Source organism: Thamnophis elegans, chromosome Z (genome assembly GCF_009769535.1).
Source record: "Thamnophis elegans isolate rThaEle1 chromosome Z, rThaEle1.pri, whole genome shotgun sequence".
In the NCBI taxonomy this organism is placed as follows: domain Eukaryota; kingdom Metazoa; phylum Chordata; class Lepidosauria; order Squamata; family Colubridae; genus Thamnophis; species Thamnophis elegans.
The window spans coordinates 36653195-36673782 of record NC_045558.1 but is presented as its reverse complement, the minus strand read 5'-3'; the positions used below and the strand labels follow the sequence as shown (position 1 = coordinate 36673782).

The 20588-nt window shown below is 34.8% G+C and overlaps 1 protein-coding gene across 1 annotated transcript in view; it reads left to right on the top strand.

The window, feature by feature from the left end:
* Window positions 1-1384: 1384 nt before the first annotated feature.
* DGKB (diacylglycerol kinase beta) overlaps window positions 1385-20588 on the top strand; it is a 281445-nt gene continuing 262241 nt past the window's right edge. The window contains 7 exon segments of the mRNA XM_032237244.1: window positions 1385-1454; window positions 3891-3967; window positions 5152-5172; window positions 9857-10010; window positions 11653-11790; window positions 15378-15427; window positions 19764-19838. Coding sequence (XP_032093135.1) covers window positions 1385-1454; window positions 3891-3967; window positions 5152-5172; window positions 9857-10010; window positions 11653-11790; window positions 15378-15427; window positions 19764-19838 — 585 coding nt within the window.

The window sequence follows — 20588 nt, the reverse complement described above, 5'->3', positions numbered from 1 at the left end:
ATCAGTTTTCTCAGTAGCTGGTTCCACGGAGTCATGGCTCACTCTACAAGGAGCGCGGCGACTTCGGCCACATGGGCTATGCAGGCGCCCATAGAGGAAATTTGTAGGGCCGCCACATGGTCCTCACCTTTGCCCTTCATTTGCAATTACAAATTGGACAAATTTGCATCCTCAGACGCAGCCTTTGGCCATAGGGTCTTACAATCAGTGCTTTCAGACAAGTAATGTGGACCAGTCAGGGGCCCTCTGATATGCACAATCCAGCTTGAGTATGTCCCATACATGGATGCTATCCCCACCTTATTGAGAAAGCATTGGTACTTACCTGATATGTCTCTTCTAATAAGATGGGGATAGCATCCAGCCCCACCCTAATAAGCGACTGGTCCTCCTTTGAATCTCATAAATGATGGTTCTTTGTTTGACAACTCCTCAGCTTTAACGGGAGGTACTTATTGGTTTTTGGATCATTAAAAGTTATTTCTATGGTTTGGATAACACTTTGAATCTGTGTGTGTCTTATTCTTCGCCAAAAGCTGGGTACAGATACCCATAGGGCAGGTTATATAGGGATATTAATTAATTATTAATGAGACTCAGTCCAATCAGAGAACCGACAGTGTTAACCCATACATGGATGCTATCTCCACCTTATTAGAAGAGGTGTATCAGGTAAGTACCAATGCTCTATTTGAAGCCTTCCAAGTTTGCAAAGGTAAATAGAACAGTGAGGGGGAAGGGGAATCCACTATGCCATGCAATTTAGATTAGCTAGAAAGCAGGAAATCCGACGATTCTAGCAATATAAATTGCGCTTCACAGCTTATCATTGGAAATACCGGTTTGTCCACACCGGTAGCATTTTTTTTTTACATTTCGGTGAACCGGTAGCATTTCACTCCTGGCTCTAATTTTATTATTGCTATATGATGTAGTACTTAGTTTATTGTATTTATTGATTTATTGTAATGTGTTCTTATTTTTGATACTGTACTATGCAATATCAATGGATCCTATGAAATCTAGCAAAATGAAAATATAGTAAATAAAAATAAGCATCTCTTTATATAAGTATAGATACATATTGATAGAAATATATGTGCTATATGCATGAAATAATGTTTCACATGTAGTTCAGAAAATCCAAACTGATAGATGAACCTAGTCACTAATATAATTAATACATTGGCATGCTGATATTATTGACTTGCTCATATTGTTTTTTTTTAATACCAATCTAATAGTTCTAAAAAACTTATAAGAGTTTTCTTCTTAATTATATAATTTATATAGAAACTAGATTGAAAAGTTAAAGTATCTTCATAGCCACCAATTGAAATTGCAACACCACAACTGTTGGAATGTAAAACGGCATTTTAATATCATGATGAACCAGGAGAAGTGGGCTAATCTGAGTCCTTCGGAGTTTTCTCAGCTTCAAAAATATGCAGAATGTAAGTACTTTTATATTTCCATAATGTCATAATGAATTATAAACTTATCAAACTATAACTTATAAACTTACAAAAAGTAATAGAAAAAAATCCAGTTATATTTAATTTAAATATATGTGGTATATTGTCTTTTCAAAACAGAAAAATCAAGGCATTTTAAAAGATGAAGTAATTATCTATAATGCATAATCAAATTAGTAAATAATTATATTATTGATAATTATTTCATTTTTAAATGCCTTGACTTTTCTGTTTTGAAAAGAGCATGCAGAACAGAGATTTTAAAATTAAGGTATTTTACAAAGATTGAATATTTTTCATGGTATGTGTTCTTCTAAAGTGTGGAAACTGGATTGTGCACTAAATTATATATTTTACACCATTATTGTTATCTACTCTACTTAAAAGTAAGTAACCCTTCTCCAAGAATTTTTTCTTCAACCATAGATAAAGCTGAAAACCTGGGGGACCTTCTTTGATTGTTAGATAGCCCTATTTCTGCAAAATACCCTCTTAATAAACCTTGATGTAGTAGAACATGTGCAGTGGTCTGCATAATATTGATAATGGTATAATTATACTGATGTCAAAATCATCATGACATAGTTATGCATTTAACAAATATTGAATTGAAGTGAATACTTTGTCTGGCCCAGTGTAGTTAAATACACAAGGAATTTGTTTCAAATGCAGGGGAAGTAAAGAAGATGATAAAGATAAATAATAATACTATAACAATAAAAAATGTCATTGTATGATACATAAATTTGTTTTTTTTCTAATTTAATAATTTGCAGCTTCTCAAACCTTACAGTATATATAATCTTCACCCATATGTCTAAAATTACAATATGCAAATTTGAACAATTGAAAGTTATAACTATTGTTATAAAAATGGTATACTTTTCTGCCAGTATGATGTTTTATAGACAAATACCATGTTTTCCCCAAAATAAGCAGAGTCTTATTTTCTTTTGACCCTTGAAATAAGCACTTGGCATTATTTTTGGGGAGGTTTTATTATTTTTGAGGTGCTGGGGGCAGTGAGCATAGTTACCTCATGGCTGCTGCTATGCTGTAATATTTTTTTTGAAAGGGCTTATTTTCAGGGGAGGGCTTATTTTAGCACATGCGCTCAAAAGTCCAATTGGGCTTATTATACGGGGAGGTCTTATTTTCGGTGAAACAGGGTACAATATTTTTGTTATTGGCATAATACTCTATGACTGACACATGCAATTGCTTTCTCATCCTGTTGTTATACTGCAGGGATCTCCAAACCCTGATTCCCAACCCTCCAGGCTGGGTACTGGTCCATATCCTGTTAGGAACCAGGCAATGCAAGTGGTGGCCAAGTTAGCGAAGCTTCATCTGCACATGTGCAGTGCCTAGGTTGTGAGGGAACCTAGACCCTGCACATGTTGATGGAAAAATTGTCTTCCATGGTTGATGGAAAGATTGTCTTCCATGAAACCGGTCCCTGGTACCAGAAATGTTGAAATATTATTCTGGTCCCTGGTACCAGAAATATTATATTGCATGGTGGAAAATCTTGGGTACATTAATCCGAACATATTTCCATGGAGGTTTATGTGTGCTTTCGTATATGCTGTTTTACTTAGAATTGGCAGATTTTATCAGGGATGCTGGCAAGAATTTTGAAGAACTGGTCCTGGTATTTTGTAATATTTACTAATCATTTTGTAGAGTTGCTCCAAATTCACTTTAATGAAATAAAAACAATTTCTTACTCAAAAGTCATGTTTTATGTTTGTGAATGTTTCCCTGATAAAAGTAATATGAATATATTCATACTCTACTTCTACTTTAATTAAAATAATACACTTTAAATTAGCATTATGATTGTATAGGAAGAGTTTATTAGAAAAGGTGGAATGCCCCATTGCCAAGGCAAGTGTGTTTTTAAAAAGTACTTTCACAATTTCCATCCAGATTCAGTCATACAGGTGGATCAGAATGCTTTGTTTGTGTGTACATTTAAAATATGGGTTTCTTTTTGTAAATCCCAGATACATAATTTCATTATAAGAATATTCATCTTAATTGCTTATGTAGAATTCAACAACATTTTAGATATTAAAAAATTCTAAGATTTAATTTCATGCTCTTTCAAAATCTAACTAGTTGAGAAAAAATAAAAAAATTAACAGAGTTTTGGAACAGAGTGTTTTACATGTTGTTAACATTTATTAATTAATCAAATTGCAATTACAATTAAAATTTTCAATATTCTAACAGCATAGTGAATAAAATTAATGAGGTTTATGTTCTGAAAGGCGTAATTACAATTGGAATGAATGTTCTGGTGAAAATATTATATTAAATTATTAGTCATGAAGCTAAAAAAATAAATGCTATTTCTTTAGGAAACAAGCTTGTTTCAAAAAGTAAAGACTTCCAACACTATTTTTACAGATTCAACAAAGAAAATTAAGGATGTTTTAGAAGAATTCCATGGCAATGGTGTGCTAGCAAAATATAATCCTGAAGGGGTAATTTTTCTTTTTTTATCTAATTTGTTGCATTATTCTTGTTGCTAGAAATTCACTCCATTATTTTTGTGCTCTCTACAATCATTATATACAGTATATAACTAGCACATATTAATAGTTCATTCCAGATTGTTTTAACACTCATATATTAAAATCAAACATCTGTGCAATGCTCCAGAAGTTACTAGAGTGTTCATTTTTATTCAAATGATTTCACTTTAAGCAAATAGAAATTATCAACACAACATTTTATTTCAGCTGACTGCTCATGTTATATTAATAGCCCAATTCTTAGAGTGGCAATACGTAAGTGGCAATCTGTAGATAAAATGCCCTACTTGATAAGTTTATTAATTCTTGGTTTTATGCTGCAATTAAATGTTATTGTTAAAATATTGAGAATATTATTGACATATATGGGAGATGACTTTCGCTACCCATCATACCAGACCAGATAGGATGAACATACTCCTTGTTACTTTTTCTAAGCTTTATCATCTAATAGAAACTAGGAAGTGTGCCTTTTATTTTAATTAAATAAAAGTCCCTGCACTATGAAACAGTCTGCTCCCTAAAGTTTAGCAGGCTTCTATCCTCTCTCTTAGCCTTCCATTAAGCTTAGAAGACCTGGCTTTTTCTCCCCCTCCCCCTCCTCCAAAGTGTTGGAATAAGATTGGATAATTATACGCTGGACAATTGACTTGGTGCCAGGCTTTTGTTGTTTTTAATTCTTCAATCTGCTTGATTTTGTAATGTTATAATTTTATATGTTGTTAAAACTTTTGATTGGAAGCCACCCAGAGTTAGTTGGAAGATGGGTGGCTATATAAATGTTTAAAATAAAATAAAAATAATAAACAAAATAAAATATCTTTGATGCACTGCCATTCTATGGAAGAAAATTTAACTGCTTAATAGAATTTTATCTAAGACTAATCAAATCTGAGTCAAATAAAGATTTATATGGTATCTAAATTGAGTATCTAAATTGATATTGTTGGTTACTACAACTATTTGCTAAAACCATTCTTTTGTAATTTTATTTATACATGATTTCTTTCTAATCTGGTTAGTAATGAAATCAAAATTTCAGCAAAAACAGCTGTTTTTAAGAATAAGTCTGAAGAAATTTTCTCATTGTATAATTTAATCAAAAATATTTCCTTTCTTTTCCTGCACTACAGAAGCAAGATATTCTTAACCAAGTAAGCATATCCAGTGTATGTGTTAGCTGATATAGTTGATCAATGCTATTAATTTATGTAGATTTATATGTTCTTTTTTATATTTAGATATTTATTGGTTAATGCCGTATTTCCCCAAAAATAAGACAGGTCTTATTTTCTTTTGACTCCATAAATATGGCCTTGGCCTTATTATCGGGGAGGGGTCTTATTATTTTGGGGATGCAGGAGGTAGCAAGTGTGGGACTGTATGTCCTGCTGCCCCAGTCACCTCCCCTCCCTGTTCTTTTTGCTGACCAAGTGGTTGGCCAAGCAGCTGGCCGGTGATGCCCTGACTTGTCCTGCCACTGCCCTGCATCAGGTTGGGCTTTCTTCATGAGGGGGACAGTCTGGGGAGTGAGAGATTTAGAAAGCCTGGGCTGGTGTGGGGCAGTTCTCCAGTGAAACGTCTGATTCATCCCCACCTCTCTGCCCCAGCTTGGAAGCTGTTTTGTCCAGGGAAGCACCTTGTAAAAAAAAAACCTTGTGACTTCAATTTTCCTGGACAAAACATCGAGGAACGCAACAGAAATGCAAGACTCAGATAGGACAAACGTCTCGTGGCCCAACACCTCCCACCCCACCCCAATGCTAAAAGAATCTTGCTGCTTCCCTTCCCTACCATCTCTTTAGTGAGAGGGGTAGCAGGTGGGGTGGGGGAGAAGTTAGAGGCATGGAGTAGGACATGGCTCCTCTTGCTGTCTCTTCTCCCCCCTTGCCGGGCATGGCAGCCTTCCTCTGCAGCTTCCAAACCAGGATAGACAGGCGGCGAAGGGTGAAATGCTCACCCATGGGGATGAATCAGATGCTTCACTGTGGAAACTGCCTCGTGCCAGCCCAGGCTTCCTAAATCTCTCGCTCCCCAGATCATCCACCTGCAACCCGATGCAAACATTGCCTCCAGTGTTTGCACCTTACCACCTCCTCATCCTGGTGAAACTACTCTTTGAAAAGATGATCTGCAGGTGGGGAGAGAGATTTCCTGCACATTGGCAGCAATGTCTCCTCACAGGGTTTCTCCCGATGTCCCAGGTGTGAAGCAATATCCTGTAAAGGAAGGCATGGAAATCCATTCAACTGGGATGTCAGAAGAAGCCCTGTGAGATGCCGATGTGCAGGAAATCATGCCCCCCTTCAGATAGTCTTGTGGGCTGGCCAGAGAGGGAGCATCTTCAATGAAGTTCACTTTGTCTCTGTAGGCGGCAGCATCGGCAGCGTCTCCTCACAGGGTTCCTTCGTCCTTCTCTCTGGTCTGATTCTCAAATATTTTCAAACAAAACACTGCCAAGAGAGGGAAGTATCTTTTCCCCCTCCTTCGCAATCTTAGCGTGTAGGCATGACATTTCACAAAGCTCCTTAATCTGCAGCTGCTGGCTCCCTCATTTTATGTTTTTTATACAAATACTGACATACCCACTCTACCTGGAAATGCTGTTTTCTCCTCCCAAGATTTCATTTCCAAGGAAAGAAGACCAATAGGGTGACACTGGACTTTCTTGCCACCCTGGCACCTCTCAGCCGCAACTTTGCTCCTGAAACCCTGTGGGTCACTTCTCTGCTTGAGCTCAGCCAAAGGGGCTGAGGGCAAGGGGCAAGTTGAATCTGATACTTCCCCTTTGCCTTCTCTCCCCAAAAATGGTCCTCAGGCGCAGCCACTTCTGTAATAGGAGACTTGAGCCTGCCTTCCAAAGGTATTATAGCAGCAGCTATCCCCAAGTTTTTACCCTTATTTTGTCCTGATCCATGACACTCACTGGGCCACATGCGTAGGGGCGAATTATAACGATAAAAAAAATTGTGGATAGCTGCTGCTACAGTACCCTTCAGAAGGCATATGTGTATCATTTGGCCTCCTGCTGCTTTTATTGCTGCAATTGATGGCAAAAAGGCCATGGCCTGAGCAGCACCCACAAATCAGCTGTTTTGTGAATGGCAGTCAGAGCAGCTCAGCTGATCTGATTAAAAAACTGATAAACGCTGAGGTGACCGGGGAAGGGAAGGTCTTCCTCATGTGCTGGCCATGCCACCCTTTACCTATGGCTTATTTTTGGGGGGACAGCCTATATTTACACCCACCCCACAAATCAGGACATGTCGTATTTTCAGGGAAACATGGTAACAATACAATATTTCCTCTTTCTTCTTGTTGCATGACATCTGTAGGTATAATGAAAGTTGACAGTAAAGATGAAGAAAAATAAATTTGATACTTACTGCAGTTTTTTATTACAAAATATATAGTATGAAGGAAGCATGTGATTCATATTCAGAAATGGCCTGGAAACAACATTCTTTGTACTGTGATTTCGTTGTGCCTGTGGGATTGATAAATATTCTCTGTACCTCTGTATGTTGATAAATCGAGAAATCCCTGCCATGTTTAGGTATATGGCTGAAAACATCTCTGAAAAATGAAGAAGACCTAATCTTACATTCAATCAACATTAATAATTGGAGCGGCATAAAAAGTATTAAATAGAAAGCAAAAAGAAAATAAATGGTGTATAGTGGAGATGATCAGCAGCCTAAAGAAGCAATAATGACATGTAATGTAAGAAATAAGTCAAATTCTGAAACTATATGGGGAAGAAAGTGAAGCAAATTCAGTCTGAGAGAAACATATATAAATCTTAAAAAGCAAACCAACCAGAATGGGGGAAACCGACAGAAAGAAAGGATAATACATCTTACAGTTTTTTGGGGGTATTCACAATTTATTTAATTTATAGCCCATTCTTTATTATTTATATAAATATTTATATAAACAACTCAATGAATAATGTATTTTTTTCTCCTAATTTCCCCACAAGAATAATCCCGTCACATGAGTTGGAATGAGAGACAGTAATTGTCCCAAAGTCACTCAGCTGGTTTTAAATGGCTAAGACAATCTTCAAATGTCTCGCCTGGTGCCTTAACCACCAGATGAAACTGGTTTTACATTTTACAGTGACTTAATCCCAGATTACAAAATAAAAAGTAAACTGCTTTTCCAAGGACCTTCCCTTTTTGCTTTATTTTAAGAGTTAGAATAAGAAGGAAGATGATTAATTCATTTTGTCGTCAAGGGTTCTTTGGGCTAAACTAAACTACACATTTGTGAAAAAAAGTTGTAATTTTAATGTATAAATTATGCACGGATCTCCAATAACTTAAGAACTTGTCATCTAAAAGAAATAGAAGTAAAATGAAAACTTATATATCTCTTGGGCAGAAAGATTTATTTATTTGTATTTTGCCTTTATTATTTTTTACAAATAACTGACTGGCCCAAAACCAGCCAATTAGCTTTCATAGCTAAGGCAGAATTTGAATTCATAGTTTTCTGCTTACTAGCCAGGTACTTTAACTACTAGATCAAACTGGCTGTCAAGATATTTAGGAAAACCAAATTAAAATACAGCTACATGCGATATCAAAATATGTTATACTCAGGTGCGTTTTATAAGTAAGAATTTTTATGTTTGTTTTAGCTCATATATGCTTTAACTTTGCTTGTCTCCATATTATTGTTTTTTTTAAAATATCAGTTTTATTAAAATTTATACGTATAAAGATAAATGGCTAGTTACCACAAACTACATCATATATATTTTAACCCTACTCAAATAAATTCACTTTATGGTTCTTCTATTCACTTTTAAACAGATTGATCTTTAATCATGCTCATAAGATGATTTCTTATCATTTTGATTTTGTCTCATTTTAGAATCCTTTTTTATCCAAAATAAGAAAGCTTTCCAAACTATTATTCTAATTATTATTTGAATGTTGATTTTAACTATTAAGATATCAATTGATTTAATTTATAAATCCATTGTGTCATAATTTTCCCTGAATTTTAAAATTCATTTCTGGTTTCACTGTATCATTTTCCATGTCATTTTTATAATCTGGCATTTTTTTACAAGTCCACATTCAAATCTCAGGCTCAGTTTTATCGTGTAAAATCTTGTGCTATTCTATATCCTCTGTTATAATATCAGATGATCTTGTAAGTAATTTCTAAGTAGTTTATTCCCATGATGAATGAATTAATTTCTTCCATGGTCAAATATTATTGCTCCATTTTATTAATACTCACTTCTCCTTAATTATACTTATTTTTCTCTGGTTCCCTCTAGTCAAGGTTCAAAGTTATCTCATATCATTCTTTTTCAATCCATGAAACTCCCATGGGAATATTTTATCTAGTTAATTCTAAAGTCTTCATATATTCTTTTATGAAAATTTAAACATTCACAGTAATATATTTATTGAAGCCCCTTCCAAAATCTACATTCTACTCTCCCTTCTTCTGTTTTCCTAAAATTAAAGGTTTTCTTTTTAATCCTTTGACTTACTTGGTTTCTTTCATCCAGGGTACCAGTTTGTTCCAATATAATAAAAATTATTCTTAATTTCTACTAAATCAGTAATGAGCAACTTATTAATTAGTAAACAAAGAAGTGAGTGAATTCAATGTCTCCTTGAAAGTGTTTAATGGTGGCCGAGGCAAGATGTTTTGTCCTTACTTTCAGAAACAACTATGGCAACTATTATATATATTTGAAGGGGGATGGGTAGGATTTGAAATCCTGAATTATCTAAAATATACATTGAGAGTTTCTGTTTACAATATGTTTAACCTGAGTCCCCAGGCATAATTATCTATTTTTGTTTGCAGACAATTGATTTAGAAGGTTTCAAGTTATTTATGAAGACCTTTCTTGAGGCTGACTTACCAGATGAATTTTGTGAACATCTCTTTGTATCTTTTGGGAACAAAGTTCCTCACATCAGACCATTGGTAAAGACTAAATCACCATTTCTTCCAGGAGGTGAGTTTGATTGCCTTGAATGGACTACCACTTGTTCTGAGACTTAATAGAAAGCCTTTAATGATCCTTAATGTCTTTTCATTCTTTTGTAATGATTTAATTTTTTGTAGTGGGAATGGGATTAAAATAGCACTTTTAGAAAAGGGAAGGAAATTTGGTATAAATTATGAAGTCTAGAGACAAATATCACAGGGATATTTGAGTAGAGAAAAAGTTGGCAAACAGAAAAATTAAAAGTCTCAACTCTATTAATTCTTCCAGATCTCTTCTTTCAAAGTAGTTTTTCAAATGAGAATAGACACATTATACTTTTATTTGTAAGATTTAAGTTGATCTTAGACATCCTTTAATAAACTGTGATTACTGTGGATGTTAAAAGTAGCATTTGAATATAAGCAGAAAACGTTGCTGTAAAATTTATGATAAAAATGAAATAATTTCAATTTCTGTTATAAATGTGCTTATAATTTTAGATAATTTAATATAATAGTACTTACCTCCCTAGTAATGAAATGTATGTATGTATGTATGTATGTATGTATGTATGTATGTATGTATGTATGTATTCAAACAAAATAGTGGCTGATGCCTTAGGCCCAATTGTTCCGCTAGGATTTCTTTTCTCTCAGTGATTTACAGAGACGCTGAGGCAGATGAAATGAGAGAAAATACGTCCAGAGTATCACTGGTACTCAATAAAGGGTAAACTCAACCGAACATGGATTAGAAATGCTAGTTGTATTGGTTCCTGGATCAATAGGCCCTTCTTACAATCACTCATGTCCAAGTCACTTCCAGACTGGACTTCTGCCATGTACTGTAATGGGGCTGCCCTTGAAGATCCAAGATCCTGAAGTTGCAGTTGGTGTGGACTACAGTGGCACAGGCAGTTATTTGCACTCCTAGAACAGGGCATGTTAAACCTCTGCTCTGTGAACTGCAATTGCTCCCTAGTCAAGTTCAAGGTTTTAACTTTTTAAGTTCTTCATGGCATGAGATCAGGTTACCTGAGGAATCACATCTTCTGATTATATTAGCCAAACCTCATTAAATCTGGCAGAGAAGGCATTCTTTAGGTACCATATGCTAAGGACCTATAGTTGATGGATCCAGGAGACATATTTCTCTTCCATGATGCCCACCTTAAGGAACATCCTTCTCTTGAGAATTATTTATTTATTTAAGGAAATTTATGTATTCACTCAAATCATGCTTTGTGGGCAGCTTTTAAATTAGATTAGCTTCATCCATTTCAATATTTCAAAAGGCTCTCAAGTTCTGTTATTTAATCAACCCTAACCCTTGATATTCTTATTCCCTTTTTTCTATGGTTTGTATTTTTGTTTTTTTATGATATTTATTAATTTGTACTTTTATAAGTTATATAGGTTTTTAAAAATAATTATGGTTTTATCTGAATGTTTTGTGAGTCACTTCTTGTAAAATGGGTCAATAAATTTGATTTAAAAATAAATAGCCTACTTTATCACCTTGAATTATCTTTTGTGCAAAATGATGTCCATTTTTCAATTGCTACACAGAGAAAAAAGTGTTATATATGGTAACAGAAATATGGGCAGGTAAGATGTTTGAAATATTTTGTTTCTTGTTATATAAATAAACAGTATGAATATTATTTCAGGCTTGCGAATTGCTAAAAGCATAACTACACATCCTCAACATCTTTCCACAATTCATATACCAGAAGTAATCCAGTTGAAAGATATTGTTTGCTATCTTTCCCTTCTTGAAAGAGGGAGACCTGAAGACAAACTAGAATGTATGTATTTCATGTGAAACAATCCCATATTGTTTGTTTCCAGTCACTTTCAGTTTGTTCATGTATGTATTTAATTGTCATAACTTTGAAAATTAAAATAAGTTTTAGACATTTGAGAAAATATAACTTTATTATTTATTTATTTATTTATTTATTTATTTATTTATTTATTAATTATTTATTTGTCTTGTATGCCGCCCACTCCCGGAGGACTCCGGGCGGCTCACAAAAGACAAGGGAAAGGGGGGAACGAGACAAAGACAACATATTAAAAACAAAACCAACATTCACAATTTCTGTGGAGGTAGATGCTTCTCAGCTCCCCCCAGCCTGCTGGAACAGCCAGGACTTGGTGGCTTTGCGGAAGGCCGGGAGGGTAGTAAGGGTCCGGATCTCAACAGGGAGCTTGTTCCAGAGGGCTGGAGCTGCAACAGAGAAGGCCCTCCCCTGGGGAGTCGCCAGCCGACATTGGCTGGTAGATGGAATCCGGAGGAGACCCAACGGGTGCGATCTAATTGGTCTGAGAGAGGTAATCGGCAGGAGGCGGTCTCTCAGGTACCCAGGTCACTTTAGAATTGTAAGCCACCCAGTATCAGTGGTTTAGTAACCAGGCTAGAGAAGTTAGTTAGTTAGTTAGTTAGTTAGTTAATTAGTTAATTAATTAATTAATACTATCTATATGTTTAGAAGTCAATTCCACTGAGTTCATTGGATCTGTCTTTTAGATCCATGATGGTGAACCTATGGCACGTGTGAGCCATATCGGTGCACGTGCTGGCAAGCTGATTTTTGGGCCTTCTGGCCCCACCAGAAGTTGGGAAACAATCTGTTTTTGGCCTCCAGTGGGCCTCTGAGGGGGGGTGAGGAAGGCCATTTTCTCCCTCTTCAGGCTCCTAGAAAGGTTCTGGAGCCTGGGGAGAGTTGAAAAATGGACCTTCTGGTCTGACCAGAAGTTGGCAAACAGGCCCTTTTTGGCCTTTGGAGGGCCTTCAGGGGTGGGAAGGCCATTTTTGTCCTCCCCAAGGTCCGAGAAAGGCTCCTAGAAAGCCTGGTAAGAGCGAAAAACAGACCTTCCAATCTGTCCGGAAGTCTGCAAATGGGCCATTTCTGGCCTCTAGAGGGCCTCCGGGGTGGCGGGCAAGGCCGTTTTTGCCCTGCCCAGGCTCCTCGAAAGAGTCTGGAGCCCTGGGAAGGTGGAAAATAGGTCCACCATGCCACTGTGTGCCAAAAGCGGAGGGAGCACGGGGGGAGGTTGCATGCGCAGTGGTAGGTTGCATAGAATTATGTGGGCACACGTGTGAACAAACCTTTCCCCCTGTACTCCCTCTGCTTTTGGCACACAATGGCAAAAAGGTTAGCCATCACTGTTGTAGATTATTATGTTGTATCCTTAGTGTTTAGCATTTTTTCAAGGAATAAATTTATTGTATTCAACTTCTATTCAGCTTTGATGGTCAAAAAAACCTTGCATGCCTCTCTTGGTCATCAAGAATGTTTCATAATACAAAATACTTTTCTTAGATTTGTCAGTGACGTATGAGGAACTAACAGTTTTCTCCAATATTTTGAAATGGCTTTGATTTAATAAACATAGGAAAAATGGCCATTGTAATTAATATTTTGTTTTTATTTTAATGTATAGAAATGTTCTGAAACATATATTTTCCTTTTTTCACCAAAAAGTTTAATTTTGAATAATAATATGTCAGTTATTTTCAAAATGTAGCTGTGCACAGTTATCAATGTCTGATCATGCACAGGTACAATTATGACACCTGGGTTATTAATTATCTAATGCTGTGTTGGTAGAAGGAGTGGCAGAACATGGGGTTTCCTCTAACTTTTCTGCTACTCGTTTTCCTGCATGCTGTTGCAGCTTCATTTTCACATAGTAAAATGGAAACAATCCAAATAAAAGCACTAAAAACCTTGTAAAAATATTATGTTACTGGTATTGCAGAATTTCATATATTATTTAAAAGATAAAAAGTGAATTATACATGCCAATATTTTTATTATGACAGCAAGCATAAATTCATGAAATGTGTTTAGTATTTGAACTTAATCAAAGCACTATTTGTTGATTTATTTATTATTAAAAGTATTATATAGCTCCCCATCTTGTTAAACATTAATCTGGCTACTCCACAACTATAATAAAATCACAAACACGAAAACCAAGAAAATCAGGCCTGTAATCCATCATATTTATCCATAAAATATTAAGCAGCACAGTGGTCTCATTTATAATAAGTTATGAATGTCCACATTTCTCTTTCCCATTAAATCCATTAAGTTTAAATATATAATGCTACAAAAATTCATCCATTTATTGCATTCTGAAGTTGCAATGCATAATACTTCTAGTTTTATTTAGATTCTACATTGAAGTGTAGATAAATTACATCACCAAAAAAGCTAGCTTTTGTCAAGGCGATAGTTTTTCCAGTCATAATATATGGTTATGAGTACTGGCCTATAAGAAAGACTGCATAAAGAAAGACTGATGTCTTTGAACTATGATGTTCAAGAAGATTGTTGTTCTTGCCTTATACAGCAAGAACAAATTGCTCAATACTTGAATTATACCTATACAGCTTAACATTAATAATGAAGCTAAAACTTAATTATTTTGGACACCTAACATAGAAACAAAAATATTTAGTGAAGGCTCCAAAATTTAGAAAAATACAAAGAAATAAAAAAGAAGTCATGATACATTATTGAGTTATTGACAGACCACCATGACAAATATAGTTCATTGGCTCACAAAGAATCAGAACAATGGAATAACAGCAACAAAATATGACCCATTCACTAAGTTCTGAAACCATAATTTTTCTAACACATCTTTGTACATTAAAGCAGCAACATATAACATTTATAACTATGTATGCTAAGATATAGACAGTAGGCTCTATCTGCTGGATATTCAGTTCCATTGCAAGTTGAGAGATCAGATTTCAAACAGTATATTTTCTGAGAATAGTAATCTAGTATCTTTAATACAAATATGTAACATATAAATATTAAGTCTGGTTTATGCAAATCAGATTTTTATCATCTATATTTTAAAAAATAAATTATGTCAATTGGATAACATTATATGCAAGTAATATGTGAGAAAAAGAATACATACTTTGTTTCTTTTTGTGATCATCCTATTTAGATATTAGAAACCTATACTTTTATGACAATGTGGTGTATTCTATGAGGAAAAATTTGTTAGCTCATTATAATAATCCATTCTCTTCCTTTGGAATACTGGATATTTTACCTACTTAGAATTTGCTATTTAATTACTAATTAAATAATTTCAGTATGTTCCTGAAAACTAAAAAGAAGTTGTATGTACATGTATTTTTCCAACAATCCTGTCTTAGTTAAAATAAAAGATTGAATCTTAAGACTGAATCTACATTACTATAAAGTGGTGATGAATAGAATGATAATATGTGTTACTTTTTCTGTCAGCATTATTTATCTTAGAATTGATTTCTTATTTAGTAGTTGTTATATTACTTATGTTATAAATATGATTTTAATTCTTTACCACACAATAATTTTAATTTATTATTTCTCTTTAGTTATGTTTCGCTTGTATGACACAGATGGAAATGGCTACCTGGATAATTCGGTAATTTTATTAATTAAAACAGCATATTTTAATATTTATTTATTATTATGCTTTGATTGTTTTTTTATAAATAATTCAATGTGGCAAACTTACCTACTCCTTCCTCCTCTTATTTTTCGCACAACCACAACCCTGCGAGGTGAGATGGGCTGAGATACTGTCTGACCAAAAGTTATCCAGCCAGTTGGCCATGATTAAAGTTGGACTAGAACTCACAATCTTCCAGCCTGATATCTTAACCACAATACCAGACAATCAATACTAAAATAACAAATCAGGAAGTATACCCTGGAAATACAATAAATAGTTTAAGATGTAGTTTTTGAAATTGCATTGGGGAATAGTTATACTGTTTGCATGCTCTGTTTGCCATTGCCAGAATGGTTATCCACCTGTTCCAGAGACCAGGAACAATGCTGTATTCTTCCCACTCTCAACTAAATGCTACCTCTGTTTCCCAGCTGGGATTCAAAAATAATGTTTGTCTTCCATTTTAAGCTCCTCAGTGTGAACAATTTCAAGTGTTCCATTCTGATTTAGTGAAGACACAGCTGCAGTTATGACTTCCTGCACTAATTTCATTTGGGTGGTCATTGCCCTTGGTTGCTTGTATCTCTGATATTTTTTTCAACCTTTTTTTTTTTAGTTTACAGCTTCAAAGCAATTTCAATGTCTGATCTATAGTCATCTTTAACAAAAGTCATAAGTATCTTAGGCTTCTGCACAGAAATGACTTTAGTTCTAACTTAAATTAACAGTACTTGTTGATGATAACACTTATTTTAAAGTTTATAACCCATATTGCCATCTACAACAAAAGAATGAGCTAAAATTCAAAACATATTAAAAGCAAAATAGCATAACACAACATCAGATAAAAGCAGAAATCAAAATAGTCAGATTAAAGTAAACATCACAGAACTATCATAGAAATAAGCCACAATATAGGATATGCAAAAAGGATTTAAAAATCTAAATATTAGATTGTCTTTGACTAACACCTAAAAATTAACCATGTAAGTGTTAGGGCATTTCTTTGGGGATCTCATAATTTTGTAATTAGAGAGTTCTATTAATTGGTTCCATTAAGTTCGGCAAGATGAAAGAGCAAATTAGTCTGGAATCATGATGTGATGATTAAAAAAAGACAGCGTCCTAATATTAATTACTTTCTAAAATACTTAAGAGTTTTCTTTTTTCTTTTTATACTGATTAGTATAGTATAACATCAATATATGTATTTCATTTAAATAGGCTTCCAAGAATAAATTTATATTCTATCACATATTCCCAGCTGGTGTTTCAAAGAGAACAATATTGTGTATTTATAGTATTTTTCTATTGCCATAAACTGCAATTCCAGAGGGTATATATCGTATTGTATGTGAAACAGCAAGTTTTATTGCAGCTTCTACTTTTACATCTTTGATTTAATTCATTACAAAAAAATAAATCTTATGAATGAGAAAATAAAAAGAATAAGCATAGCAAAAAATATCAAAATTAAACTTGTTCTCTTTACTTTTGTAATATTTATAAAGAGATTGAGAGACTGGGTGATGAGATTCTTCCTAGGGAATGGTCAAATAACAGAGAGTGTCCTACTCACACATGTGCACATCACAAGTCTGTACTGAGACTTTACCACTGCAAATGGAACTCCCTGGGACTACCTATGTAGGAACCAGAGCAAGACCTATTGGGTCCAGTTTTCCAAGTCATGAAAAACACAGAACAAATCCAGCAAAGACAAGTGCATGGTTCAAAATACAAATCCCACAAGCCAAAATTGAATTCAAAGGTCCACAAGGCAAAGTCCAAAGTACAGAAACAAAGGCAAAGTTGGACGGCAAGATATATGTTGGCTGAACAAACACACAATCAGAAACAGAAGAGATATTCTCAGTGTCTCTCTGCTCCACATGCAGGGGTAAATAGCCGCCAGTTGATGCAAAACCTTAAGAGGGGCAAGGCTACCTCCTCATGAGTAGACCCATTGACTCTTCATTGCACCTCTTTCCTCCTCATCCCTGCTTATTGGTTACGGTGCCCCTTCTCTACCCTTGGCTTCTGGCTGGCTTGAGTCTCTTGGCTGCAGTCTTCCTTTCCGTGATAATCCAGTCACTCATCTTATCACTTCTCTGGCCCTTCTTAAGTTCTTGCCCATTCTCTTGGTTCAGAACCCCCCAACATCAGTTACAGATGTTCTTCTCCTTCATGCTCCATTTCAAGTCCCTGAAAGAGGCTCTTCCTTGTTATCTTGTTGGCATTCATGACAGGGAACATAGCCCATAACTATGTATGGCTGGACGGAATGTATATTATATTGCTCTATTAGTGTAGCTTTACAATAAAGTAGAATTAGCTTATATGGCTGTATTTCCTGTCTGGTTTACCTGATAATGCTGACATTTCTCATAATTTAGATAAATCCTCATTATTATTATTTTAATAAATTAGATGTTGATTAACCGAAGAGCCGAGGTGGCGCAGTGGTTAAATGCAGCACTGCAGGCTACTGCTAGATCAGCAGTTCAGCGGTTCAAATCTCACCGGCTCAGGGTTGACTCAGCCTTCCATCCTTCCGAGGTGGGTAAAATGAGGACCCGGATTGTTGGGGGCAATATGCTGACTCTCTGTAAACCGCTTAGAGAGGGCTGAAAGCCCTATGAAGCGGTATATAAGTCTACTGCTATTGCTATTGCTATTGCTATTGCTATTAATTTGACTTAGCTACTATTTCTATTCAGCTTGACACTCAAATTGCTCTTGGATGCCATGACCTTCAGAATGTTTACAAATCATAGAATTGTAACATTGAAAGCAATATTTATTTTAGACTAATCTCTATTCAGACAATTTTTAGACTTCCCAAATTATTGTGTATTCTTTGTTTGTAGAAATGGACTTCAGTTTCCATTAGTTCTAAGCATTCGTCTTTCTGACTAGGTTTAAGGGAAATCTTATAACATGATAATATTTGGACTTTGCTATACTCTTAAAGAATCATAATCATCATCACTGTTTTAGCCATAGTCTGTTCACTGCACAATGAAGACTTCTTTCTCATGATTCCAACCAGTACAGGTGTGAGCTTTCTTTTTCCAATTCCAATTCCACAATACTTGCTGATGTCATCAATTTATCTTGTTTTAGGTATTTCATGGATACTTTTTATCAAGTGGGATCAGTGGTGGATTCCTACTGGTTCAGATTGGTTCAGCCGAACTGGTAGTGGTTTGGTAGCTGGGGTTGCTGGAACTGGCAGTGACCTAGGCCTGCCATGCCCCTGAACTGGTTCTCCTATGGCGCCCCTATCTTGATTTTTTGTTCTGCGCATGCACAGAACAATTTTCATTGCACAAATTTATTTTTTTCCCCATTTTTTAATGTTTTGTGTATGTGCACACCTATTTATGAACAAATGCGCACTGGCACGTGAGTGAGTAAAATGTGTGTGTGTGTGTGTGTGTGTGCAAAATTTTTGCATACACTGAACTGTTAGTAATGCCACGAGCAATCCATCCCTGTGAGATCCATTCTATGACTGCCTTGGTCCACTTGCCACCAGTTGTTCTTGCTATGTGACCACCTCCTTTCCATTTCAATTCTTTTAATCTCTTGATAATATTGTATACTTTTGTTTGTTCTCTAATCCACATCTAGATCATTCTATCTTATCTTGTTATGCCAAATATCTTTCCATGGCTCTTTGCACAGCTTGTAGCTTATGTATTGATTTTGAGGTTAGAGTTTATGTTTCATTGGCATATGTTAAAATAACACACTGATCAAAAACTTTTTTCTTTAGGCATAGTGGGAAGTTGTTCTTGAAAATTACTCTTATCTTGCCAAATAACTGTCAACCAAACATGCAGTTGAATTTCCTCTATTGTATCACCTTCTACTAAGATCCATTGGCCAAGGTATACGTAGTGGTAGTACTCTTAAAGTACTCTTTAAGAATGGTTAGTATGATTCATCAATTAAGTTTTCTTGAGAAGGCACAAGTAGCAGTTTTCAAATGCAACTTACTGGTAAAAGCTGTTGGAAATGTGAGTTAAAGCCAAACTTCTTTAGCTTACCTTGCTTTTTTTAAAAAAAATTTTTTTTTAACATTATAAAAATATTTGCTTAATTTTAGTGTGTTCTAAAGGCTCACATTAGAACTTGACAATGATATATCTAAATTTAGCTATTTCTAAATATTCCTAACCCAAAATGTTATTTAAAGTATGAAGTCCTCTTTTAGTTTATATTATCATTCAGTAGAATTCCAGAAAAAGAAAATGACTTTTAATTAACAAGATTCTTTGTGTTTAACTTTTGTGTCCAGGAACTTGAAAACATCATTACTCAAATGATGCATGTTGCAGAATATCTTGAATGGGATGTCACTGAACTCAGTCCAGTAAGCATCACGGCAGGTCATTTATTTAGTTAGCAATGGAAATATTAAAGAACTGTTCTATATAATTTGATTAATATTATGTTTGTAGAAGCTTTGTTTGGTTTCTTCAATGTTGAAATGGACTACAAAAAACTGGAAAAATATGTTTGCTCATCATATTTGAGCCTCAATATTAAAGACAAATAAATATGAGCAATCAAAGAAGTGTCACTAATATAAAGACAATATGGAAAATATAGTATTGTTTAGATCAATCAATAACAGAATTTCTTTTCTTAAAATAAAATGGATTATATCAATAAGGAGAACTAAAGCATTTTAGCAGAACAAGCATTCAAGAAATTTCCAGTGGAAAGTTTGCGGATCAGTTGCTGAATATAGTAAACAGGATTAAACAGTTTTTGTCTGATTAGATTTTTATACAAATGATACGCATATACTAACTCTATGCCAGAACACTTAATGAGGCTTACAATTCATTGCAAATTTTTATAAAGATTTTTGCACGTTGTTATATATTAACCATGCAGAATTGTCACAGATGATGGGCAGGACAACTTGGATGAAATTTATTGAATCATTCTTGACTCTGTCACAGATTAAGAAAGACAAATATAGAATAATGGAGTTGGAAAAGAACTTATAGGTCTTATAGTCCAACCCCCTGCTTAGATAGGAAACGCTATACCACTTCAGACAAATGATTACCTAATTTCTTCTTAAAAACTTCCAGTGTTGAAGCATTTATAA